This window comes from Aquarana catesbeiana, linkage group LG09 (genome assembly GCF_042186555.1).
Source record: "Aquarana catesbeiana isolate 2022-GZ linkage group LG09, ASM4218655v1, whole genome shotgun sequence".
NCBI classification, from domain to species: Eukaryota; Metazoa; Chordata; class Amphibia; order Anura; family Ranidae; genus Aquarana; species Aquarana catesbeiana.
Window position 1 is genome coordinate 120,646,880 of NC_133332.1, and position 27,218 is coordinate 120,674,097.

Below are 27,218 nucleotides of genomic sequence, written 5' to 3' on the forward strand. Positions count from 1 at the left end.
GCTGATTGGAGTGAAGGGACACATCCCCTGCACACAGGAACATATTTAAGATTGTCAATCAGCTGGAGCTCCCTCCCTTGTCACCATTTTTCTCTTGGTGTCAGGAAAATTTGTCAGAAGTGTTTTATGTTGATAGCAGAGGAACGAATCATGGGACAGAAATTACACTTGGCGCTCTTAATTGAGACAAGTAGCTATAGAGGGACATGCTTTGCTCATATTTCATTTCTGAGGTTTACATTACATTATATTAAGGTAATGTGATCTTTAGGTAACTTACGTTTTATATGCTTTCTGTACCATATTTCCATAGTTTTTTTTATTTTTACAAGTACCGATTTTAGATTCACCCTTTGGAGCCATTTGGATACCACTGAACTACCCTGCTCAGCAACTAGTGAGATTATATAGCTGATTTCCTAAAGGATTTAAAAATATTCATTGAATGAATTCTAGCTGTGATCGCTTTGAATACTCAATCATATGCAGATGAAATAAATAAAGAAACAAACAGAAATTTGCTTTTCATATGATTATATATATATATATAGTGAATCTTGGCTCAAATGATTGAGTGGAAGTGGTTCTAAAGGTTTTATGCATAAAAGCCTTCCGCTGGAGAACTGCTGCCGTTTCATTTTGAAGTCTTGGGTTAAATCCTTTAAAATATCCTGTGAATCTGATTTGGGTTGAGTGAGAGTTCCTTTTAAAGCGGAGTTCCAGCTGTTTTTTTTTTTTTCTTTTAAACTTCCATGTGATGGTTGCATTTACACATATGTACAGTGGTATGAGTAATGCATGTATAAGGTAAAGGGAGGAAGGTTCCAGTCACCGGTAGAAGTGCATGGATGTGGAAGCACACAACACCACGTGGTAATCTGCTTACCAGAAAGCAAAACAAGCTAGGCATGTATTTTAATCCACAGCTTATCCGACAAGTTGGGCTCCACAGTACAACCGCTAGAATTAGGAACAGCAGTATCCAGATGACATTCACACCCGATATAATTTCTCCAGGGATTCACATCAATGGTATAGGCAGTGAACAGATCAACCATGCTCGATGAAAGAAACATAAGCAACCAATAGTGAAGCCTGTAATACCAAAAACATTTTTTTATTGTAGTAACTTACATTTAAAATTCAAGAATGCATGCATCAAGGAAACGATAGGCTGCAGCGTTCAGTGTGCTGGTGTCAACCTGCCTGACATGTTTCATCGCAAACAGATGTCTTCAGAGGCGTGGTTATGCAGACACCAACACACCCTAAATATATATATGTTCATACCAGGAAAGCCATTTAACCATGATTAGAACAAAACCAATCAAAAACAAATCGTGCTATAGGAGGCACGAGAAAATGCAGTTGTCATGGCGCATGCGCACTGGCCATCAAAGCTATGGCACATGCGCGCCTATAGAGGCCCTGTTATTGGCTCGCAGGGACTGCAGCGATCCCTGCGAGCAGAGCCAGTGCGTCATCACGTCTAGAGAAATCGTCATACTGTGAGACAGCGGTGGTGGAACACAATGCGGTCCATCACCCCGGAACCCAAATATATAGAAAAATCCATATTAAAATAGTGATTACTACTGAATAAATGAAGAGAAAAAAATACATAAAAATGCTAATGGGAACATGATGGAGGAGATACTTCCCAAAGAGATATATATATATATATATATATATATATATATATATATATATATATATATATATATATATATATATATATATATATATATAAAATGATAAAAACAATGAAATACAAATAATAGGTAGAATATAAATAATAACCGATAAAAATGTACCTATATTGACAAATAAAAAGAATAATAAAAAGGATGAGGTAAATATAATACAAGCACAAAAAAGGAAGTTGGATGTCAAACGCGGGTGGGTGTAAATTTAACTATTATTAATAAAGCTATTAACATCCCATTCCACGTTCAACCCAAAGGGGCTATAGCATTTCAAATTGAATAACCAGCGGGTTTCCATCCGCGAAATCTCCCTCTTCGTATAACTCCCTCTCCAATGTGGGGTGAATCGGTCGATGGCGGTGATGGTTGTCCCAGCTGGATTTTTATTGTGATGTTCCAAGTAATGGCGTGACACTGTGTTTAGGGAACCCTTTTTTTATATTAGCTAGATGTTCCTTAACACGCACATTCATGGCTCTCATAGTGGGGCCCACGTATTGTAGACCGCATGGACAGGTTAACATATATACTACATTTTTAGATGTGCATGTTATAAAGGCATCTATATTATAAACCTTAGTGGTAGTATGAGACTTGAATTGGCTGATATGTCTATCTTTATTCATGTTAACCCTGCAAACCTTACATTTACGGCAAGGAAAAAAACCTTTTGATTTATGAAAGAACGATATCCTGTTTGGTGCATCTAAAACATTTGGGGCAACGTGCAGTTTAAGGGGTGGTACTCCTCTAAAAATCACACGGGGATTATCATATAAAGCAGGGCCTAAAATTTTATTGTTTTTTAACACCGCCCAGTGTTTTTTAATAATCCTTTTTATCTCATGATGTTGCCGTGAATAAGTGGTAATCAAAGAAAATTCATGGGAATTATTATTATTATTAGCCAATCTATCCCGTCCTTTCAACATGATAGCCCTGTCCATACCATGTACCTCTTCAATGACCCTATCTAGTTCTGTACCGGAATAACCTTTTTCCAAAAATTTGTTCTTAAGATCTGAGGCCTGCATCAAGAAATCATCCCTAAATGTCACGTACCTGGTAGGTTGTGAGCCTGAAGTGCAGGAAAAGACCTCCCTTACAGCTCCCACTCCCGTTCCCCTGGAATGGAGACAGAGGGCCAGGAGTGAAGAGTGGTATGGGTGCCTGGCAGGATCAACAGTTGCTGAAAGTCCAGTAGTGGTGGCACCCTCTGGAGTCAGTAGTCTGAGGTGTAGACTGAGGACAGAGACTGGAATGCAGGACTGGAACCAGGAACAACAGCAGGTAATAGCAGACTGGAAGCTGGACTGGAACCAGGAACAACAGCAGGTAATAGCAGACTGGAAGCTGAACTGGAACCAGGAACAACAGCAGGTAATAGCCTGGAACGCTGGACTGGAACAACAGCAGAAGATAGTCTGGAACGCTGGACTGGAACACAGCAGAAGATAGCCTGGAACACTGGGCTGGAACACAGCAGAAGGTAGCCTGGAACGCTGGACTGGAACCAGGAACAACAGCAGGTAATAGCCTGGAACGCTGGACTGGAACAACAGCAGGTAATAGCAGACTGGAAGCTGGACTGGAACCAGGAACAACAGCAGGTAATAGCAGACTGGAAGCTGATGAACACAGCGGAGGGTCAACAAGCCGGTGGTCAGTAACGTTCGGACAGCAGAGGTACCAGGGGTAATGCAGAGGGATGGTCAGGCAAGCCAAGAGGGTCTGGTGCAGGCAGATAGCAGGATCGTCAAACAGGAAGCCGGGTCAGATAACAGGATACACAAATCAGATCAGGTAACACTCACAGAACGCTGTAGAGCAGACAGCGGGGATGGAGTGTGACAGGCAGGTTTAAATAGCCCGCCTGACACCAGCGGGAGTGCGCGCGCGCGTGCCCGTGCGTGACCGCACCCGCGAACGCGCGCGCATGCGCAATGGGACCCCTGGCCGGGTTCCCGTGCGCCTGGGACGCCGGTTACTGGCAGGATCTTTATGACATTGCCCCCCCCCCCCAAGGGGCAGCCTCCGGATGCCCCTTTGAAAAAATCTCTCTGGATGAGCTGTTTTAAAGGCTTGTAACAGGTTTTCAGCATGAATATTATCCTCTGGTTCCCAAGAATTCTCCTCTGGGCCAAACCCCTTCCACTTTATTAAGAATTGATTTTGGTTACCTCTTTTCCTGTGGTCCATGATAGCCTCCACCTCGAATTCCTCTTCCCCATCTACCAGGATTGGATCAGGAGGATCCGTACTTCGACCTGGAAATGGGTTGGTAATAGATGGTTGAAGCAAGGACACGTGAAAAACTGGATGTACCTTTAGTGAATCCGGGAGTTCAAGTTCATATGCAACTTCATTAATTCTCCGTTTAACAGGGAATGGTCCAAGAAATTTGGGACCCAATTTCTTGGAAGGGCAGGCCAACCTGAGGTTTATGGTGGACAACCATACCTGATCCCCAGGTGCAAGTAAGAGCTCACCTCGCCTCTTTTTATCGAAGGTTGCTTTGTTGTACTCCTGGGTTCTGGTCATGGTGTCCTGTAAAACTTGGTTGTTAGAGGTACTGTGCATTCTGGAAGAGAATTTGGTAAAAATGAGGGGTGGAAACCATAATTCGCAAAAAACGGAGTTTGCTTGATAGCAGAATGAATAGAATTGTTATAAGCGAATTCGGCCAATGGTAAAACAGCAATCCAATTATCTTGGGCAAAGGAAGAAAAACAGCGCAAATATTGTTCAAGGGTCTGGTTTGTTCTGTTTGCCCATTAGTCTGGGGGTGATAAGCCGATGAAAATGAGAGTTCAATGTCCAAGGTTTTACACAAAGCCCTCCAGAATCGAGAGGTAAATTGTACCCCTCGATCTGAAACGATATTAACTGGTACCCCATGGAGCCTGACGACCTCTTTAATGAATGCTTGTGCTGTTTCTGTAGCTGAAGGGGTACCCTTCATTGGGACAAAGTGCGCCATCTTCGACAACCGGTCCACTATGACAAAGATTGAAGTGAAGCCCCCGGCCGGGGGTAGTTCTACAATAAAATCTATAGAGAGCATTTTCCAGGGTCTATCTGGGACAGGCAAGGGTTTTAGTAGACCCCATGCCTTTGTTTTGTGCCCTTTGTTCCTAAGGCAGGTGGTACAGGACTCTACAAACTCTTTACAATCTTTGCACAGCTGAGGCCACCAGAAGGTGCGCTGAACCAAATCAGTGGCCTTAGCCACACCGAAATGCCCAGCCAGCGCATGATCGTGACAAAGCTCTAGTACTGGAACTCGTAGTGTTTCAGGTATAAAGATCCTACTCTTATGCCACAATAACCCATCCTTAACCTGGAGCTCTGTCTTAATGGAAGATTCTATTCCTGCGGAGGCCTGTTTAATCTGGGAAAGCAGGTTTCCCTGAAGTAGAAGAAAGTTCCCCGGAGACAAAATGGTGTCTGGAGGGGAAATCTCTTGAGGTTTGTGAAACATCCTAGACAGGGCGTCAGGTTTGGTATTCTTGGAGCCAGGACGGTAAGTGACATGGAAGGAGAACCTGGAGAAAAAGAGAGCCCACCTGGCCTGACGTGGTTTCAACCTCTTTGCAGACCTCAAATACTCCAGGTTCTTATGATCTGTAAAGATTAGAACTGGATGAGCGGCACCCTCCAACAGATAGCGCCACTCCTACAATGCTGACTTGATTGCCAACAACTCTCTGTCACCTACATTATAATTTCTCTCTGCCGTGGATAATTTACGAGAAAAGAAGGCCACAGGATGCAGCAGGGCCTTGGTTCCCTGTCTTTGGGATAATACTGCTTCTACAGCAATTTCAGATGCATCCACTTCTAGAATAAATGGCAGAGAGGAATCTGGATGCTTTAGTACAGAGGCGGAGGTGAAAAGGCCCTTGAGAGTCTCAAAAGCCTCTTGAGCCTCGGCCGACCAATGGAAGCGTGTACCCTGTTTGGTAAGCTGTGTGATGGGTGCAATGATGGCTGAGAACCCCTTAATAAATTTGCGGTAAAAATTAGCGAATCCAACGAAGCGCTGGATTCCTTTCTTATCAGTCGGGACTGGCCAATCTAGAACAGCCGTGACCTTCTGGGGGTCCATTTTAATGCCCTTACTGGAAATGACTAACCCTAAAAATGGAATACTTTCCTGTTCGAATTCACATTTTTCAGCCTTTGCATATAGACCGTGTTGTCGAAGTCGGCCCAATACACTTCTGACGTGCCTGCGATGGGATTCAAGGGAACAAGAGAAAATCAATATGTCGTCTAAATAGACGATGACAAACAGGTCTAGAAAGTCACGTAACACATCATTAATAAAGTATTGAAATGTGGCAGGGGCATTACACAGGCCGAAAGGCATCACGAGGTACTCAAAATGTCCATAATGGGTACGAAAAGCGGTCTTCCATTCGTCTCCATCCCTAATATGAACTAAATTGTAGGCCCCACGGAGATCAAGTTTGGTGAATATGGTAGCCGTCCCCAGTCTCTGAAACAACTCTGGTACTAAGGGGAGAGGGTACCGATTCTTCACAGTAATTTTGTTTAGTTCGCGGTAATCCACACACGGCCTGAGGGTTATATCTTTTTTCTGCACGAAGAAGATGCCAGCACCTGCGGGGGACGTGGATGGACGAATGAAGCCTCTTTTGAGGTTTTCGTCAATGTATTCCTTCAATGCCCCTTGCTCCACCTCAGTCAGGGGAAATATTCTTCCAAAAGGAATTTCAGCACCAGGAAGTAACTCAATGGGACAGTCATAGGCCCGGTGAGGGGGTAACACCTCTGCCCTCTGTTTACTAAATACGTCCAGGAAATCATGATAGGCGGAAGGAATGGATTGATGTAGACTAGGATCTGTATCTAGGCATAACAGAGTAGAGTTCTCCTGGATGTTCTGGGTTCTGCAAAACTGTTGGCAGTAAGGAGAGGGAAAGGTCACCTCACCCGTGATCCAATTTATGTCCGGATTATGGGCCTGTAACCATGGCATGCCGAGTATTATGGGGAACAGGGGTGAAGCGATAATGTCCAGGCGCAGCTGTTCCTGATGGACGTTGGAAACGAAAACGGGTATTGGCATAGTCTCTTGGGTGACAGGTCCAGACTTGATAGCGGTCCCATCAGCTAGATGGATAGAGAGTCCATGGGCTTTAGGTGACAAAGGTATTTGGTGTTGGATGGCAAAACGAGAATCCATGAAACAGCTGCAAGCTCCTGAGTCAATAATGGCGGTGATTTGTAGATCCCTCCCTGGAAACTGTAGCAGAAGAGGAAGAGCAAGGTGAGTGGTATTTTTAACCAGAGATGTCACATAGTCAGTAGATAGGGATAAACACTTACGGAGTTTAAGGGGACAGTTCCTGACATAGTGCTTGGGTTCCCCACAATACAGGCACAAGTTATTTGCTCGACGACGTTGTCGTTCCTCTGGGGTGAGTGAAGGCCGCAGGACTCCTAATTGCATTGGCTCAGGTAAGTTAAGCGTGGAGGTAGGTGGTGTTGATGATGGGTGATGGGGAACCTTAGGGGTAACCCAAGTTGGACGAGAAGACCCCATAGCTCTCTCAGACCTGCGCTCTCGTAGGCGTCGATCGATCTGGATAGCTAGATCGATTAAAGCATTTAAAGTCTGTGGTGTACCCACCCTGGCCAGTTCATCCTTCAGAGGATCAGAAAGTCCCAACCGAAATTGATAACGGAGAGCCGCATCGTTCCAGTTAGTATCCGCACTCCATTTCCTGAATTCAGCCACATAATCCTCTGCTGCTCTGCGACCTTGTTGAAGGGTGTGTAGAGCCGCCTCTGCAGTTACAGATAGCTGGGGGTCATCATATAACTGGCCTAGTGCATCAAAGAAAGTGGAGAGGTTGGTCAGAGATATGTCCTTTTGCTCTAAGAGGTGATGGGCCCAGGTTTGGGGGTCACCAGAGAGTAGAGAGATTATGTAGCCCACCTTTGTAGCCTCCAGGAAAAAGGTACGTGGCTGAAAAGCAAAAAATAGTTCGCAGGGGTTGCGGAAGTCTCTGAACTTATGGCGATTTCCAAAGAAACGTTCAGGTGTGGGGACCTTAGGTTCCGGAGGGAGCATCACCACCGTTGAGGAAGGCCCAACTGAAGGAGCAGAGGAAGCTCCCTGGGCCCCAATGGGGTTAGACAGGGTTAACACTCATTCCTCCAGTCTGGTGTATCCTTGCTGCAGATTTTTGACTGCTTCAGTCAATCCTGCCAGGTGTGCACAGAGTTCCTCCATGGGAGATGTTCCCTGCTCAGGCTCAGACATGGCTGTCTGCTACTGTCACGTACCTGGTAGGTTGTGAGCCTGAAGTGCAGGAAAAGACCTCCCTTACAGCTCCCACTCCCGTTCCCCTGGAATGGAGACAGAGGGCCAGGAGTGAAGAGTGGTATGGGTGCCTGGCAGGATCAACAGTTGCTGAAAGTCCAGTAGTGGTGGCACCCTCTGGAGTCAGTAGTCTGAGGTGTAGACTGAGGACAGAGACTGGAATGCAGGACTGGAACCAGGAACAACAGCAGGTAATAGCAGACTGGAAGCTGGACTGGAACCAGGAACAACAGCAGGTAATAGCAGACTGGAAGCTGAACTGGAACCAGGAACAACAGCAGGTAATAGCCTGGAACACTGGACTGGAACAACAGCAGAAGATAGTCTGGAACGCTGGACTGGAACACAGCAGAAGATAGGCTGGAACACAGCAGAAGGTAGCCTGGAACGCTGGACTGGAACCAGGAACAACAGCAGGTAATAGCCTGGAACGCTGGACTGGAACAACAGCAGGTAATAGCAGACTGGAAGCTGGACTGAAACCAGGAACAACAGCAGGTAATAGCAGACTGGAAGCTGATGAACACAGCGGAGGGTCAACAAGCCGGTGGTCAGTAACGTTCGGACAGCAGAGGTACCAGGGGTAATGCAGAGGGATGGTCATTCAAGCCAAGAGGGTCTGGTGCAGGCAGATAGCAGGATCGTCAAACAGGAAGCCGGGTCAGATAACAGGATACACAGATCAGATCAGGTAACACTCACAGAACGCTGTAGAGCAGACAGCGGGGATGGAGTGTGACAGGCAGGTTTAAATAGCCCGCCTGACACCAGCGGGAGTGCGCGCGCGCGCGTGACCGCACCTGTGAACGCGCACGCATGTGCAATGGGACCCGTGGCCGGGTTCCCGTGCGCCTGGGACGCCGGTTACTGGCAGGATCTTCATGACACTAAAGGTACAGTTACGCCGCAAATGTAAGGTTTGCAGCATAGGCGTGCACAGCCTATTGCATTAGGGTGTGCACCCCAAAGCTCAAATGCACATACGTGTATATATATAATATGATACACACATATTGTCAAAAGTATTGTGACACCTACCTTTTCACGCATGTAGGGTTCAATATTGAGTTGGCCCACCCTTTGCAGCTATAACAGCTTCACCTCTTCTGGGAAGGCCGTCCACAAGGTTTAGGAGTGTGTCTATGGGAAAATGTTTGCCCATTCTTCCAGAAGTGCATTGTGAGGTCAGGCACTGATGTTGCACGAGAAGGTCTGGCTCGCAGTCTCCACTCTAATTCATCCTAAAGGTGTTCTATCGGGTTGAGGTCAGTACTCTGCGCAGGCCAGTCAAGTACCTCCACCCCAAACTCGCTCATCCATGTCTTTATGGATCTTGCTTTGTGCACTGGTCTAAATCATTTGGGGGAGGGGGGATTATGGTGTGGGGTTGTTTTTCAGGGGTTGGTCTTGGCCCCTTAGTTTTGGACAATTTCATGCTCCCAACTTTGTGGGAGGAGTTTGGGGATGGCCCCTTCCTGTCCCAACATGACTGCGCACCAGAGCACAAAGCAACGTCCATAAAGACATGGACTTACGAAGAGTGGTGGAAAATCAACTTCAAGTGCAATAATTTACATTATAATAGTAACTAAAACATATAACATTAAGTGTAACAATTTAAAAAACAAAAATTCTAAAGTATAATGGTGTGAACCTCCCAGCTAAAAAGTTGTTGCACTTGAAGTTAATTTGTATTGCAATTTTCTATAGAGGGGTTTCCAAAAATAAAAATTAAGTACAGCGCTACGTTTAGATCAAAGAAAAATGAAAAAGCAGCCAACACACCTATAGACTTAAGGCAAAAAAATATCAAAGAAATAAAAGTGTAGCGCTATGTACCACATCCACAGCCGTGTGTATTACAATAAATAAGTACATATATGAATGGTGAATACTACCAAGATATGTATGACCATATTATGGATAGTGCCAAATAATTAATCAGTGTCGATCACTTAAAGGATTAAATAAACAATAATACTTAGTTATCAGATGTGCCAGTGATTAGAGGAAACCCGTGCTGGTTCCATGAACCAAACACCAAACACAAAAAAAATCATAAAACATAACAGTCCATATTAAGTATATAAAAATGTGAAGAAAAATAGTGAAGAAAACATCAGCAGAGTTCAATGGGGGTGACGAATGGCCAGATGGCAGAAAGAAACTCCCAACTTCACAGATGGATGGTTACACCAAATCTGGCGAGTGGGTAGAAGGAAGACCACAAGTGTGCATAGATTGTACATCAGTGCCGGGGCCAACACCAGAAGTAGAAGAGCCTTGCCGGAACAAATTGACCTGAAATGGCATACGCCAGACAAGTCAAAAAGGCTTAATGACCACTGGTTCTGAGAAGTACGTCTTGTCAGATGTCATCAACAGATGGTGGAAAAAAGAGTACCCGCACAGATTTTGGAAGAACGAAACAAGGCTCAAATATCATATAGCGGTGATCGTGAGGGGTCCATCCGACATGTTCACCCGGTCCCCAGATGACGGCTCCTTAGCTGAAACATGTCGGGTGGACCCCCTCACGATCGCCGCTATATGATATTTGAGCCTTGTTTCGTTCTTCCAAAATCTTTGCGGGGGTCCACCCGACATGTTCACCCAACGGTCCACCCGACATGTTCACCCGACATGTTCACCCGACATGTTTCAGCTAAGGAGCCGTCATCTGGGGTCCCCAGATGACGGCTCCTTAGCTGAAACATGTCGGGTGGACCCCTCACGATCACCGTTATATGATATTTGAGCCTTGTTTCGTTCTTCCAAAACCTGTGCGGGTACTCTTTTTTCCACCATCTGTTGATGACATCTGACAAGACGTACTTCTCAGAACCAGTGGTCATTAAGCCTTTTTGACTTGTCTGGCATACGCCATTTCAGGTCAATTTGTTCCGGTAAGCCTCCTCTACTTCTGGTGTTGGCCCTGGCACTGATGTACAATCTATGCACACTTGTGGTCTTCCTTCTACCCATTCGCCAGATTTGGTGTAACCATCCATCTGTGAATTTGGGAGTTTCTTTCTACCATCTGGCCATTCATCACCCCCATTGAACTCTGCTGATGTTTTCTTCACTATTTTTCTTCACATTTTTATATACTTAATATGGACTGTTATGTTTTATGATTTTTTTGTGTTTGGTGTTTGGTTCATGGAACCAGCACGGGTTTCCTCTATTCACTGGCACATCTGATAACTAAGTATTATTGTTTATTTAATCCTTTATGTGATCGACACTGATTAATTATTTGGCACTATCCATAATATGGTCATACATATCTTGGTAGTATTCACCATTCATATATGTACTTATTTATTGTAATACACACGGCTGTGGTTGTGGTATATAGCGCTACACTTTTTATTTCTTTCATAGAGGGGTTTCCGCCATCCCTGATAAGTTTCTATTATGTCTTGTTTTCAAACTGATGTATATTATATCTAACGTTGCATATCACAGAGACCAGTATTATGGCAGCACTGATTGGCACCGATAGGCAGCACCAATAGGCCGCACTGTTGGGCACTGATGGGCCCTGATAGGCAGCACTGATGGGCTCTGATTGGCAGCACTGATGGGCACTTATTGGCACTGATAGGCAGCACTGATGGGCACTGATTGGCAGCACTGGGCACTGATTGGCAGCACAGATTTGCACTGATAGGCAGCACTGATGGACACTGGCAGCAATGATTGTCAGCACAGATTGTCAGCACTGATTGTCAGCACAGAGTGGCACTGATTGTCAGCACAGATTGGCACCAATTGTCAGCACAGAATGGCAGAACTGATTGTCAGCACAGATTGGCACTGATTGTCAGCACAGAGTGGCAGAACTGATTGTCAGCACAGAGTGGCAAAACTGACTGTTAGCACAAATTGGCACTGATTGTCAGCGCAGAGTGGCACTGATTGGCAGCACAGATTGGCAGTGAGTGTCAGCAACAGAGTGCCACCGGTTGTCAGCACAGAGTGCCACCGATTGTCAGCTCAGAGTGGCACTGATTGGCAGCACAGAGTGGCAGAACTGATTGTCAGTGTCAGCACAGAGTGGCACTGATTGTCAGCACAGATTGGCACTGATTGTCAGCACAGAGTGGCAGAACTGATTGTCAGCACAGATTGGCAATGATTGTCAGCACAGAGTGGCAGAACTGATTGTCAGCACAGACTGGCACTGATTGGCAGCACAGATTGGCAGTGATTGTCAGCACAGATTGGCAGTGATTGTCAGCACAGAATGGCAGAACTGATTGTCAGCACAGATTGGCAGAACTGATTGTCAGCACAGAGTGGCAGAACTGATTGTCAACACAGAGTGGCAGAACTGATTGTCAGCACAGATTGGCACTGATTGTCAGCACAGATTGGCACTGATTGTCAGCACAGATTGGTAGTGATTGTCAGCACAGATTGGCAGTGATTGTCAGCACAGAGTGGCACTGATTGGCAGCACAGATTGGCAGTGATTGTCAGCACAGTTTGGCAGTGATTGTCAGCACAGACTGGCACTGATTGGCAGCACAGATTGGCAGTGATTGTCAGCAAAGATCGGCAGTGATTGTCAGCACAGACTGGCACTGATTGGCATTACAGATTGGCAGTGATTGTCAGCACAGAATGGCAGAACTGATTGTCAGCACAGACTGGCACTGATTGTCAGCACAGACTGGCACTGATTGTCAGCACAGATTGGCAGAACTGATTGTCAGCACAGAGTGGCAGAACTGATTGTCAGCACAGAGTGGCAGAACTGATTGTCAGCACAGAGTGGCAGAACTGATTGTCAGCACAGATTGGCACTGATTGGCAGCACAGATTGGCACTGATTGTCAGCACAGATTGGCACTGATTGTCAGCACAGAGTGGCAGAACTGATTGTCAGCACAGAGTGGCAGAACTGATTGTCAGCACAGAATGGCAGAACTGATTGTCAGCACAGATTGGCACTGATTGGCAGCACAGATTGGCAGTGATTGTCAGCACAGACTGGCAGTGATTGGCAGCACAGATTGGCAGTGATTGGCAGCACAGATTGGCAGTGATTGTCAGCACAGACTGGCACTGATTGGCATTACAGATTGGCAGTGATTGTCAGCACAGACTGGCAGAACTGATTGTCAGCACAGACTGGCAGAACTGATTGTCAGCACAGACTGGCAGAACTGATTGTCAGCACAGAATGGCACTGATTGTCAGCACAGAGTGGCAGAACTGATTGTCAGCACAGAGTGGCAGAACTGATTGTCAGCACAGAGTGGCAGAACTGATTGTCAGCACAGAGTGGCAGAACTGATTGTCAGCACAGAGTGGCAGAAATGATTGTCAGCACAGAGTGGCAGAACTGATTGTCAGCACAGACTGGCACTGATTGTCAGCACAGATTGGCAGTGATTGTCAGCACAGATTGGCACTGATTGGGGAGAGGTAGTGAGGCTTGCTAGAGCCGTTGTGTGTGACACTGTCATGTAATCTCGGGGTGGGTGGGACCGAGGAGCTAACAACCACCAGCCAATGATTGGGCTGCTTAACAAAGGGGGTGGAGCCACATAAAGCAGCCCGCCCAGACCCCATCCCATTGGCTGGTGTTTGACAGCTGTTCGGCCCGCCCACCCCCGAAATCACAGCTCAGTTTTGACAGATGGTCTTTCTCTGTGCAAGCAGTGACATTACCGCACAGTTCACACACTCAGAGCAGCAGCAACATTTTGGGGCAGATCTTTGGAGACAGCTTGGAGTGATTAGGGTGTGCCCAGGCACACCTGGCACACCCCGTGGGCACGCCTATGGTTTGCAGGGTTAACATGAATAAAGATAGACATCAGCCAATTCAAGTCCCATACTACCACTAAGGTTTATAATATAGATACCTTTATAACATGCACATCTAAAAATGTAGTATATATGTTAACCTGTCCATGCGATCTACAATACGTGGGCCGCACTTTGAGAGCCATAAATGTGCGTGTTAAGGAACATCTAGCTAATATAAAAAAAAAGGGTTCCCTAAACACACAGTGTCACGCCATTACTTGGAACATCACAATAAAAATCCAGCTGGGACAACCATCACCGCCATCGACCGATTCACCCCACATTGGAGAGGGAGTTATACTAAGAGGGAGATTTCACGGATGGAAACCCGCTGGATATTTAATTTGAAATGCTATAGCCCCTTTGAGTTGAACGTGGAATGGGATGTTAATAGCTTTATTAATAATAGATAAATTTGCACCCATCCGCGTTTGACATCCAACTTCCTTTTTTGTGCTTGTATTATAATTACCTCATCCTTTTTATTATTCTTTTTATTTGTCAATATAGGTACATTTTTATCGGTTATTATTTATATTCTACCTATTATTTGTATTTCATTGTTTTTATCATTTTTTTATACATATCTATATGGCTCTTTGGGAAGTATCTCCTCCATCATGTTCCCATTAGCATTTTTATGTAATTTTTCTCTTCATTTATTCAGTAGTAATCACTATTTTAGGCTCGATTCACACCTATTCATGTTGCTTTTGAGCGTTTTTGGAGTTTCTTTTGTCATGCTTGTCACGTTTTTGAGCAGCGTTTTTGTAGCGTTTTTACAGCGTTTTTGCTGCGTTTTTGCCGCGTTTTGCGGTTTTTTTTTTCTTTACAGTTTAAAAAAAAAAACAAAAAAAAAAAAACGGCAAAAACGCATCAAACGCATCAAAAATGCTGTAAAAACGCTGCAAAAACTGTGCACATGCGTTTTTGATGCTGGTCCATTGAATTGTATTACATGCAAAACGCTGCATTTTGCATGAAAAAAAGTCCCTGACCCTTTCCAAAAATGCAGAGGTACAAAAAGGCATTGATGTGAACATGTTCCATAGGAACCCATGTTAAAAAATTCCCATGCATTTCTGCAAAATGCAAAATGCATCAAAAAACGCGCTAGTGTGAATGGAGCCTAAATATGGATTTTTGCATCCATATTTATGCATTGCATTCCACCACCGCTGTCTCACAGTATGACGATTTCTGGGCCGCGCCGTCGGAGCATGGATGTGTACTCCAGCGCCGCAGTCATCACTCTTTACGTGATGACGCACTGGCTCTGCTCGCAGGGATCGCTGCAGTCCATGCGAGCCAATGACAGGGCCTCTATAGGCGCGCATGCGCCGTAGCTTTGATGGCCAGTGCGCATGCGCCGTGACAACGGCGTTTTCTCGTGCCTCCTATAGCACGATTTGTCTGCTTTCACTCACACTATATTCCCTACTAGACCACCAGGGAAATAACAGCATGTGAGGTTTGCTATTGATTAGTCGATTAGTCTATTAGTCTATTAGTTATAATCCAAGAGATTCAGTTGTTTGGTGGGGGATTGGTTTTGTTCTAATCATGCTTAATTGCTTTCCTGGTATGAACCTATATATATTTAGGGTGTGTTGGTGTCTGCATAACCACGCCTCTCAAGACATCCGTTTGCGATGAAACATGTCAGGCAGGTTGACACCAGCACACTGAACGCTGCAGCCTATCGTTTCCTTGATGCATGCATTCTTGACTTTTAAATGTAAGTTACTACAATAAAAAATTTTTTTGGTATTACGGGCTTCACTATTGGTTGCTTATGTTTCTTTCATCGAGCATGGTTGATCTGTTCACTGAGAGCCTATACCATTGATGTGAATCCCTGGAGAAATTATATCGGGTGTGAATGTCATCTGGATACTGCTGTTCCTAATTCTAGCGGTTGTACTGTGGAGCCCAACTTGTCGGATAAGCTGTGGATTAAAATACATGCCTAGCTTGATTTGCTTTCTGGTAAGCAGAATACTTTACCACGCGGTGTGGTGTGCTTCCACATCCATGCACTTCTACCGGTGACTGGAACCTTCCTCCCTTTACCTTGGACTCACTATTTTTTACATCATCAATTTTAAGCGCCGCTCTTACGGCTGCTTTTTTATTGAATAGCGCAGTTATTTCCATTTTATTTAGTAATACATGTATGTCTTACTCTGCAGAAGCCAATGCGCATCCAGAAATGATGTAACTCGCTGCAGCGAGGTAAAATATATATTTATTACTAAAATGCAAATCAGCATTTGCTTAGCATGACCATTCAGAGCCATGGCACCTTATATGGTAGAATTGCTTATCTATGTGTCTAGTTAATCTATGTAAAATGAAGGCCAACTGAACTTTTGCTTTAAATCAGCTAAATACCTTTCAGGTGCATCAAAACAAAATGTGTTCAATGTGTTACAGTGTTTAATTTCTAAAACAGCTACTGCTTGAGTAGAAATAGCTGTCCCCTGCCAGCATGCTGCAGAGTGGGACATTTGCTTTCTGTGGGGAAACAGTAGTCCCTTTTTCAGAGGTCAAACACTGCTGCTGTTATTTCAGAGCCAGTGCCCACCGTCACCAGGGCAACTTAGCTTTGCTGATTACAAAGCTATAGGTCTGACTCAAAAGGGACAGCACCAGACCCTTGCAGAGAGACCACTGCTTTCCCACAGAGAACAAGGCTCCCACGCTGCAGCTACTGTCAGGGAAAAGGCTTTCCTACTCGTATGGTAGCGCTTTAGAAAGGAAATCAACATTTAGACACTATAAACTTTTAATGCACTTGGAATGTATTTAGAAGATTTAAACCAAATGTTCCATTGGCACTCTTATTTGGAGCCATGCTGGCTCATGGTGTCTTATAATTGCAGATCCTAAATTCAGTACCCTATACGAATGACTGAGTAAGACTTGTTGGTGTCCCCTAAAATACAAATCTGAATATTCCTGGCTGGGGTTCACTCTGTCAGTAGAGATGGCCCAAACATCCCTCCTGGTTCGGTTTGCAGCAGAACTATCTAACATCGCAAAAGTTTGGAACTGAACAACGAACCCTATTAAAGTCTATGGGACCCGATCTGGAGAAATCAAACGTGCCCATTCTGAAGGCTTATATGCAAGTTATTGGGCATACAAAGGATATGGGTGTCTGGGAACTGCCCTTGGGGACAAAAGGCCCTGTATCAATGTAAAGATTTTTTTTTTAAATGAGCAGTGACTTAATGATGCGTAAAGTGAAACAATATTTTTTTTTTTTAAATATAGTGCCTGGGGATCCCCCTAGTCTGCCTGTAAAGTGGCACATCTGTTCTGTGTATAAAGCCTGATGCAGCTAAAATGACATTTATAAAGAAAAAAATGACATTTTCCCTGCAAGCTTTCTTCATTTTGTAAAAAACGGTCAGAGGAGACAGTCAGTTTTATGAGGCCACAATTTAGTGCACTTGGAACAAGATTAGAGATTTTTTGGATAAATTCTGGTGTCTGTTTCGCAGACTTTGGATAGAAGTAAAAGGTGCGGAAAAATTGGGCTTTGGGTGTTGGTGGTGCCTTCATACTGTAACCCTATAGAGGTACTCTTGATGAAAGCAAGAATTGGACTTGCTGTAGAAAAAATTAATTATATGTACCTGTCAAACAAGTGTGGAAAATTGGTCCTTGGGTATTAATTGTGCCCATAAATACTATACCAAAAATGTCTTCCAGATAAAAAGCAAAGACAAAGCTAGACATTCTAGCAGAGATTCCACACCTCAAAAACACTTAATCGGCGACATCAGCGTCAGGGGCTTGGTAGCTGCTGCTAATCCAGGAATGATTCATTTTGATAAATGTCAGCCAGTCAATGGAGTCTGTGGACAGACGCGCTCTTTTATCTGTCACAAAACCTCCGGGAGCACTGAATGCCCCCAAACAGTAGATAAAAAAAACACAGTCACTTCCAGTGCTAATAAGTCTTCCAAGGTGTGGAGTAACAGATGTCAGATAAAATGGCGGTGTGAAATGTATATATGGTATCCCAAAACTAGGTGGATGCTGCCTTCCTCAGATGGGGTAATCTGAAACGAACTACAAGAAAAACAGAAATGGAAGGCGCGCACACCTAGTGCATTACCAGAGATAATTTAATAATAAGAATTTTTTGTATAAAAGTGGGTACTCACAAAATGCAACTGACAAAAGGCCATAAACACAGTGCATGGACATGCACCGAACACGGCATACAGCTGACACATTTTGGGTGCGCACCCCCTTCCTCAGAGCCTAGCTCTGAGGAAGCAGAGGAAGACGTATGTCTTCCTCTGCTTCAATGCCTCCAAAACTGCCAGAATTCTCCTCCTCTCTCTCCTCTTGTGTGTTCTGTGACTTCGCAAGAATAGTGTGTGCATAAAGCGGGCCTAGAGAAGAAAGGAAGTCCTCCTCTTTCTCCTGCTGCTCTGCCATCAGTGCCCTGTCCATAATGCCACGCAGAGTCTGTTCCAGCAGGAACACAACAGGGATTGTGTCACTGATGCATGCATTGTCACGGCTCACCATCCTTGTCGCCTCCTCAAATGGTGACAGTACAGTGCATGTATCCTTTATCAGTAGCTATTGGCATGGGGAAAAAAAGCAGAGCTGCCTTGAGCCTGTCGTTGTACCATACTCAACTTTGGCCGCTGCAGCATTGCCAAAATGGAATTCCACCTGGTGGGCATGCCACAAATTAGGGGGTTTATGGGCAGGTGGAATTCCTGCTGAATTTCAGCCAACTGAACACTGGCTGCGTATGACTTAAAATGGCTACAGACTCTTCTGGACTGCCTTAGAAGATCTTGCAACCCTGGGTACCTGTTTAAGAAACGCTGCACCACCAAATTGAGGACATGTGCCAGGCATGGCACATGTGTCAACTTTCCCTGTCAAAGGGCGGACAGGAGGTTGGTACCATTATCACACACCACCATTTCTGGCTCAAGCTGGCGTGGCGTAAACCACCTCTGGGCCTGCCCCTGCAGATCTGAAAGAATCTCTCCCCTAGACAGACCAGCTGAAGCACTGCATGGCATCTTTTAGCCTGACTCATTAAATAGTTCTTTGAACGCGTAGGGGTACTGCTGGTTCATAGGACAATTCAGCAGAGGAGGGCATGATGGAGGAGGAGGGGGTTGAGCTGACAAATCTTGCATTATCACCATTAGCTGTATGGAGACGTGGTGACAAAACAAGTTCCAGCACTGAGCCCTGTCTTGCATCCTTCCTAGTTGCAAGCAGAGTTACCCAGTGTGCTGTGTACGAAATATACCGTCCCTGACCATGCTGGCTGGACCATGTGTCAGCAGTAATGTGGACCTTGCTGCTGACTGCCTTGTCCAACGATGCCACAACATTGCATTCCACGTGATGATACAGCGCTGGAATGGCCTTACATGCAAAGAAATAGTGACTGGGAACCTGCCATTGTGGTACAGAACATTCTGCAAATTCATGGAAGGGAGTAGAATCCACCAGGAGGAAAGGCAGGAGTTGTAAAGCCAGCAGCTTGGGCAAGCTGGAATTTATATGCTGAGCATGTGGGTGGCAGGGACTGTATTTTCTTTTCCACTGCGGGAGAAAAATTTTACCGGGTAACAGCTGGTGGTGTGCTGCTAGCAGACGTGCTGCAAGGACCATGTGACACCTTTCGCTACGTCCCTGTCAGTGGAGGCTGCTGAGAGGTCATGAGATATAGCGGGGGTAGACCTGAAAGGTGAGTAGGAGAAGAATTGCATCCCTTTTGTTTTGCTTTCAGTTGTTCTTGCCAACGGACTGAGTGGTGGGAGGTTAAATGCCTTGTCAAGCATGTGGTACCCAAATGGCTGGTGTTTTTGCCATGCTTGATCTGCTTGCGGCAGAGATTGCAAATTGCAACAGTGCGATCAGCTGCACATGTGCTAAAAAAGGTCCAGACAGCTGAGCTGTGGGAACAGCTCCACAATTTGAAAATTTGTAACAGCTCCACAATTTGGAAAAGGGTGGCTGTTCTCTACTCTTCCATGATGGCTGCCTCTGGAGGACATCTTGCCTCGTTAGGGTTGTGCCTCACACTTACTTTCCTCCTCTGCTCTATCCAGCACCCAAGTCGTGTCAGTGACCTCATCATCATCATTCCCTCAATCCTCATTATCACTGGAGCCAACTTGGCAATACGCTGCGGCTGGGGGAACATGACTGCCAATTCGTTGTTTATAAAGTGTTCTCTCCTCTCTGTAGGCCCATGTTCCTACCTTCCTCGACCTCAGAACCAACATCAGAATCAAGTAATGCCTGTGCATCGTCAAGGGGCAAGTGGCTGACACTGTGTTCAAATAACTCAGCTGACTCCTCCATACATAATGCTGGGGCTATGGCAGGAGTAGCAGTGAACAAGGAGGCAGAATAGTGAACAAGGAGGCAGCCGCAGTGGACTGCGCACTAGTCTCTGCTTGGGTGATAGAGGATGAGGAGGTTGAGGATGGTTTAGTAAGCCAGTCCACCACCTCCTCTGCATGCTGTGGCTAGATAGCACAGGCAACATCACTAAACAGAGAAAATGGTGCCCTGCCTGAGGATGGACCATATCCACCTTTGCCTGTGGACACATACAGTACACTTCTGGCCCCCTCACGGTGTCTTGGGAACGTCTGCCTCTCTTTGTTGGCCTCCCAGACATGATGGGGGGGGAATTATTACCGAAATGTAATAGAGATGGGGAATAGAGACAGGGAAATGTGTAATTGGATGCACTTTAATCAATGGAAAGTGGTGTTTGATGCACTTTAACTTGAGGACTGCCACTAACAAAGGGGGGAAAACAGCGCCACAGTAAAAAAAACTGCGGCTCACAATTTAAAAAAAGGGGTCAGGCACAGGACAAAAAACCCCAGAAAATAACACGCAGCAACCAACAAAAAAAAAGGGGGGGGGGGCATACAGCACTAAATGTTATGTAATGTGGTGTAAAACACTACACTACACAGACACACTCTACTGACACACTACATGATACTGCAGTAAAACTGCACTGATGCACTACAATATACTGCAGTCAAAATGCACTGACCTACTTCAATATACTGCAATAAAACTGCACTGACGCACTACAATATACTGCAGTAAAACTGCACTGACACATTAAAATATACTGCAGCAAAACTGTACTGACGCACTTCAATATACTGCAGTAAAGTGTAACCTTATATACTGTAGGTACTGCTGTTTTTTTTTTTTTTTTTTTTTAAAGGGGAACTCTAAACAAATCTTTTTATCTAGTTTTTAGTGGAGCAGTGTTTAGAACCTATGTGAGCTTTTATAGGAGAAATGTAGCCGTACTGTTTGCCATTGTGGCCATTATTATAGTACAGTATGTTAAAGTAAGGGAACATTTGAAATGCTTTGAATCCGATAGGATAGGTTCCGCTATATATCTACATATGTGCCTATCGCAGTTCCTTCCACAAAGACCAGGTACTTTAAAAGCAGGCTTAACACTGTCCTTTCTCCATCATAAAAATTCAACTTTAGAGGTCCACGGGAGGTACCATTAGGAGTAACAGGGGACACTGGCGATCAACACTCCTGGCATTGGCTTCTTAGGAGACTTCAGTTTCCTCTTGTGGTGTTTGGCAGTGTGGGGAGTGGGCAGCTGGGGAGGTAAGTACTTACTCTCAGTTATACCAGTATTTAAAAGCTTGATGCACTGCTGACATCTAAACATATCACGCATACACACCTATATACAGTATATCATTTTTAAGAAATGTTTTAATTTTAATTTGTGGTAAATGTTAACAGACATTTTCTACAAGGAATATAAATGACTCTCAGTTTGAAAAGCATACTGGGCTTTCTAAAGAGAATACAGAAAATTGTTATTAAATACTTACTGTAATTTTCCTTGCCTGGGGTCTCCTCATGACAGCATACTACAGGGTCAGCTCCGCCCCTTTGATCCCAGAAGGACCACTGCAATTATCCCTTACCCAGTGTTCTAACTTATAGCCTTGCAAGAGGACACTGGGTGGGAAACATAATGTCATGAGGAGACTCCAGGAATGGAAAATTATGGTATGTATTTTATAACAATTTTCCGTATCCCTGAGTCTCCTCCTGACAGCATAGTATAGGATGTAATTAGCAATGCATACAAAAAAAGGGGGAGGGGGGATAAGCCAACCAAGAGAAACAAAAATGCTGCAAAAACAATTGTTTACTTTCAGGAACAAGCAGAAAAAAGAACTGTCTTGCCAAAATGACATTGAGGGACTGAAAGTACATCGAGTTTATAATGCTTAATAAATGTACTTGGTTATCTCCAGCTGGCGGTCTTGCATATAATTTCTGTCTAGACCTTGGTGGATCTGGAGAGAGCACGAAAAAAAGAGCGCTGGGTAATGGAAAATTGCTCTCTTTTTATGTGCCAATGAAGCGGTCCTTCTGGGGTCAAAGGGGCAGAGCTGACCCCATAGTATGCTGTCATGAGGAGACCCAGGAAAACCTAGTATTGCCTCTGTGTTTGAAAGGGTCAGCATGAAAGCCAGCTAACTCAGTGTTTTCTTGCTCTCATCAATTGCATGCCTTCATGCTTTGCTGATGATAGGGACTTTTTCCTCTAGAAACTCATAGGAAGCTTGCACAACAGCACTAGTACAAAACTTTTCTGGTGTAACGCATTTATGTGTTATCTGAAATCATTAAATCATGAAGCATAATCTCAAAGATGAACTCAACTAGCATAATCAACATAGTTGAAAAAGTGAATAATCATTCAGCAAGGTATCAGTTGCTGGATACATACTCTTTATTACGTGTCTTCTGCAATACATTACAGACTAAAGCCACTAACCTTAGTTCTCTAAAAGCAGCACTTAGGCAATCAAATACACAACACATGCATTAAGAACATATTTATTAGAAGGAGTGGTTAAATGCATAGAACAGAATGATAAATAAACCTACAGAGGCCAGTATTCATACATTGAGCCCACACTATATTTAGCAACCCTGAGAATAAATAATGACACATCTGCCATGTGTAAATAAAGAAAGAAAAAGGTACTCAACTAATCAGAGGATAGCTGACATATGAGAATAGCAGTGCTTCGCACTTGTCCTTTGTGTAGTTTCCCATTGTAGACGCAGGATGACGTCTAATATTCTGTATGTTCGGAGACGAAGATTTCACACTGATGGGACACTATCTCGGCTCACCTTGGGGACACAATTTTAATGGGTTCCAACTGTAGACAGCTATAATCCTGGCCATGTGTTTCTTAAAACCCTTGGAATAGACTTAATTGAAATACGGGAGGTAAGATCTAAAATGTTACTAATACAGTATTATATACAGCTAAATATGGCAGTATTTGTGTTATGGTTAGACAAGTAGTTCATTTTATAGAGTGTGTCCAGCCAAAGCTTTTTGTTTTTTTACTTTTTTTTTTTAAGTTTTGAATAGTGTGATGAAAGATTAGAAGCCCCGTTGGGTTTTTACAACTATCCAGGGATTTGTTCAAAATGTTTCCTCATTTGCTCTCATAGTTACAATATTATAACCAGACAATATATAAGGGGAAATCTCTCCAATGAAGTCCCGACTAGCAGTAAAAACCCAACAGGGCTTCTAATTCTGGCCCCACTCTATCTAAAACAAAAAAAAAGTTTTGGCTGGACATCCAGACATTCTATCTCTTCTACAAGTCATGTGCTGGCTAGATATAGGCAGACATGCCATGGGGATTCATAGAAGATAAAAGATTTGCTTGTGCTCCATGGTGTATTTATAGCCATAGCAAATCATGCAACTGCTGTGGGGTCCAGAACCAAATTGGTTAGATAATTAAAAGGGTTACAAGCTTGGGAGTTAGATTTTTTTGATGGGATTTGATTTTTTTTTTCTACCTTTTTTCCTGACCAGAGGGATGGGAAAGATTAAGAGCTCATGAACACAGCTCAAAAAAAATGCCACTTTTACAGACATTCAGCGTTTTTTTTTCTGCCTGTAAAAGCACCTCTATGTAAGCCTATGTGTTCATGGAAAAAAAGTTCCATCAAAGGAGCTTTCAGGAGAGAACCTGAAGTGTAGAAAAAATTGCAAAACATGCCCAAACATGTCTAAACGCTCAAAAATGCTAGATGCATTTGAGTGTTAATGTGTGCAGTTGGTGGCTTTTAGAGCATTTTAAGCAATATTTTACAGAGGCCTAAAATCTGTAGTGTTTTTAATATGTAATGTTGTGGCTAATCTGATATTTTTATCTAAGTTTGGATTTGGTTTGTTTTATATTGAGATGTTTTCCTATGGTATGTGTGTTTTTCAGAAAAAAAAAAAAAAACCTTTAAAAAAAAAAAAAAAAAATATGTGAAAAAGATGATTTTTTTTCAGGCAGATATGAAATAGACATTATGTGTTTGTTGGAAAAATAAAAAAACTTTTTTAATAAATAAAATATAGAAAAAAGCAAGCCATCAATTAGCTAAAACGCATTAATTTTATGTTTTTTTTTAAATACAACTAGTCCATTGATTTATACAGCATACACATATTACTGACACAGTTGTTCATGACATACATGTTTGCAAAAAAAAAAATGGAACAAAAGCTAAAATCCAGGCAGGGTAGGTAAAAAAACATTAAATTAATATATTTTAGATACAACTAGTCTATGGGTATACAGTATATGTTACAAACACAGTTGTTCATTTTGAATATAGATATAATTTATCTTCTGTTCTCAAGTCTTAACAGGCTCATGGTATATATATATTATACAATTATCTCTACCATCAGCTTCTGACAGTCTCTCAATTTGTTATTTTATGACTGTATGTTTTAGATTTCTGTAAACCTATCCAGTCACTCAGCTTGAACTGTCCCTGTGTTTGCATCCTCCTGCTGGATGTTTCCTATATGTCTATTCTTTCAATATCCTGCATTGATAGAAAGGCCAAACAAGATAATAAGAATACAAGCACCATGCAAGCAATGATCGTGTGTCATGTCTTTCAATTCTAGATGTGAAGCTAATGAAAATGAAGGCCCCGGGAACTAGCCAATTTCTCTTGAAGCTTTTTCTTCTACTGATCCTTACCCCAAACCTGGTGACATCAGCAGGTAATATTATACATATAGTTATGTATTATCTTTAATTACTTTTAGGAGTTTGACTTATAGCTTAACATTAGTTGTTTTTTTTTTTTTAAATCAGCACCAGGGACGATGCTTACATTGAATGAAAAAAGTCCCTCATGCTGGTGGCTACTATGTTCATTCGAATCTTAATTCCTGAGAAGGATCCATTGGGAGCAATGGATCATCTTGAGGCATGTTCTGCCAGGGATCTACCTGGGTATAGAGATAGGCTGTATCTGTTCTGACTTTCCAGGATCCAAAGAATGGTCATGGGGAAGGTGAAAGGCCTACATGGGTATGAATAGGTGTATGTGCAAGCCAGCTTTGTTGAAGAACTAGAGACAAAGAGGCCAGAGTGGAACAGTACTTTTGTGTGGGACAGGCTAGTAATACTGCCAGATCACAGGAATCAGTGTTCTATTTATGCATTAGCTGCAACAATCACCAATGTTTTAATCTAGTGAAGAAGGGTAGAACATATTCTGAAGCAGGCTGGCGATGTGCCTCCCAGGGATAATTGGATGATTTGCAGCAGGTGGCATTTATCAGAGAGGTTAAAAAGGGAACTCTGACTCTGCATGTCACTAAAGATCAGATTGGGGAATGAGCTGGTACCTAGATCTAACTGGACAGGTTTAAAGTGATTTTTTTTTTAGAAAAGGAGCAACAAATATGAAGAGGGGACAAGTCCTCACTGAAGAGTTACATGAGCAAAAATTAGGGCTGCATATACAAGCTTCCAATGTTGCAATCAGAAGCCAAGCGATGTCCCCAAGAGCCAGCTGTACCAAAATCATCCTGTCATGCCAAACTGTGGTTCAGCTGGCATCTGAGGAAAAAGCTTGGCCTTGCAGTTGTAGCATAGGACCTTGAAAATTACGCAAGGCAGTTATCAGCTATGTGGGTGGTATCAGCTTTGTGTGGCTTAGAATTCAGATCCTGAAGGAGAATGGTTAGTTGTTGCACCCCAGATGTCCAAGGGGGTTGGGTAAACCCCCATGCCTTGGTTCTTGAGTCCCGAGAAGGTTAGTGTTCATTAGCAGGCAATGGCATAGGTGTGCGCAGCCTATTGCATTAGGGTGTGCACCCCAAAGCTCAAAAACAGAGCAACAGAGGCAGTGGCTAGGGGCGTACACATGCCACGGCGGCAATGCTATGTTTTTCACAAATGATAGAAGCACAGTCCTTAATATCTGTTTGATTTACTTTTTAGAATTGTATTTGGTTTTTATTTTTTTTAGATATTTATTTATGATTTATTTACTTTTTTTTGTGAAATATAAGGGGTCTAAACTGAGAAATGGACATTCATAAGTCCCTTTTCATGCAACCTCAGCTCCACAGATGAATGAATAGGAAGCGCTCACAGGCTTCCTGTTCATTCACAAACTGAGGCATTATACACATAGTTTACTATGCTTCAGCGATGAGTAGACAGAGGAGCGATCAGTCCCGATCTCTCACTGTGTACATTCTGAAAAGATCATATCTACTGGCCCCTTTCCCTACTCTTCATACTGAAATGTCCCCCCTGTGTGCCTGCAGCAGGTGCTGTTAAGAGAGGAGGGAAGCCGGAGGTGATACAGGGGGGGGGGGCAGACACTAGAATTTATCCCCCTGCAGTGCAGCCAGAGGGAGGGAGAGGAGGAGAAGCCAGCAGTTCTGCAGGGGAAGGAACAAGAGTGTGTGCAATAAGGCAGTACAGCTGGTCCTCTTGCTTGGCAGGTGCCCGGGGCCCCCTTTTTGAACTGATAGGGCCCAGGCCTGGTACAGGAGTTCCAGCTGCATTGCTTTATCAGGAGCCCTATTGCACTGAGTGATTAGAGTGTGCCCAGGCACACCTGGCACACCTATGTTAGCAGGACAAGATTAAGTATAAATAGTGGCTGGCAATTATGGTCTGGTTGGACCACTAGTAGTCCATGAAACAATGTGTAACTGTAAAGCTCCATTCACACCTAAGTGTAGAACAGCTGCTGCAGCGCGTATTTTACTTTTTTTTATTGTTTGTTTTTATAGTTGAGCGTTTTTAGAGCGACACCATTCATTTGAATGGGCCTCCCTCCGCTCGAAAAACGCTCCAAAAGAACTTCATATACCAAATCATGGCACAGAGCCAGGAGCATTTGCGATTTTTGCTGAGATTGTAGTGCGATTTGTCGCTCGACAATCACAGCGAAATCGCACC

The 27,218-nt window shown here is 43.8% G+C and overlaps 1 protein-coding gene across 1 annotated transcript in view; it reads left to right on the forward strand.

Moving 5' to 3' along the window:
* ADGRG4 (adhesion G protein-coupled receptor G4) overlaps positions 1–27,218 on the forward strand; it is a 117,535-nt gene that overhangs the window by 17,518 nt on the left and 72,799 nt on the right. Inside the window, exon 2 of the mRNA XM_073600938.1 lies at positions 24,914–25,012. Within this exon, the coding sequence (XP_073457039.1) occupies positions 24,925–25,012 (88 nt within the window). The 5' untranslated portion in view covers positions 24,914–24,924. The remainder of the gene's footprint in view (positions 1–24,913; positions 25,013–27,218) is intronic.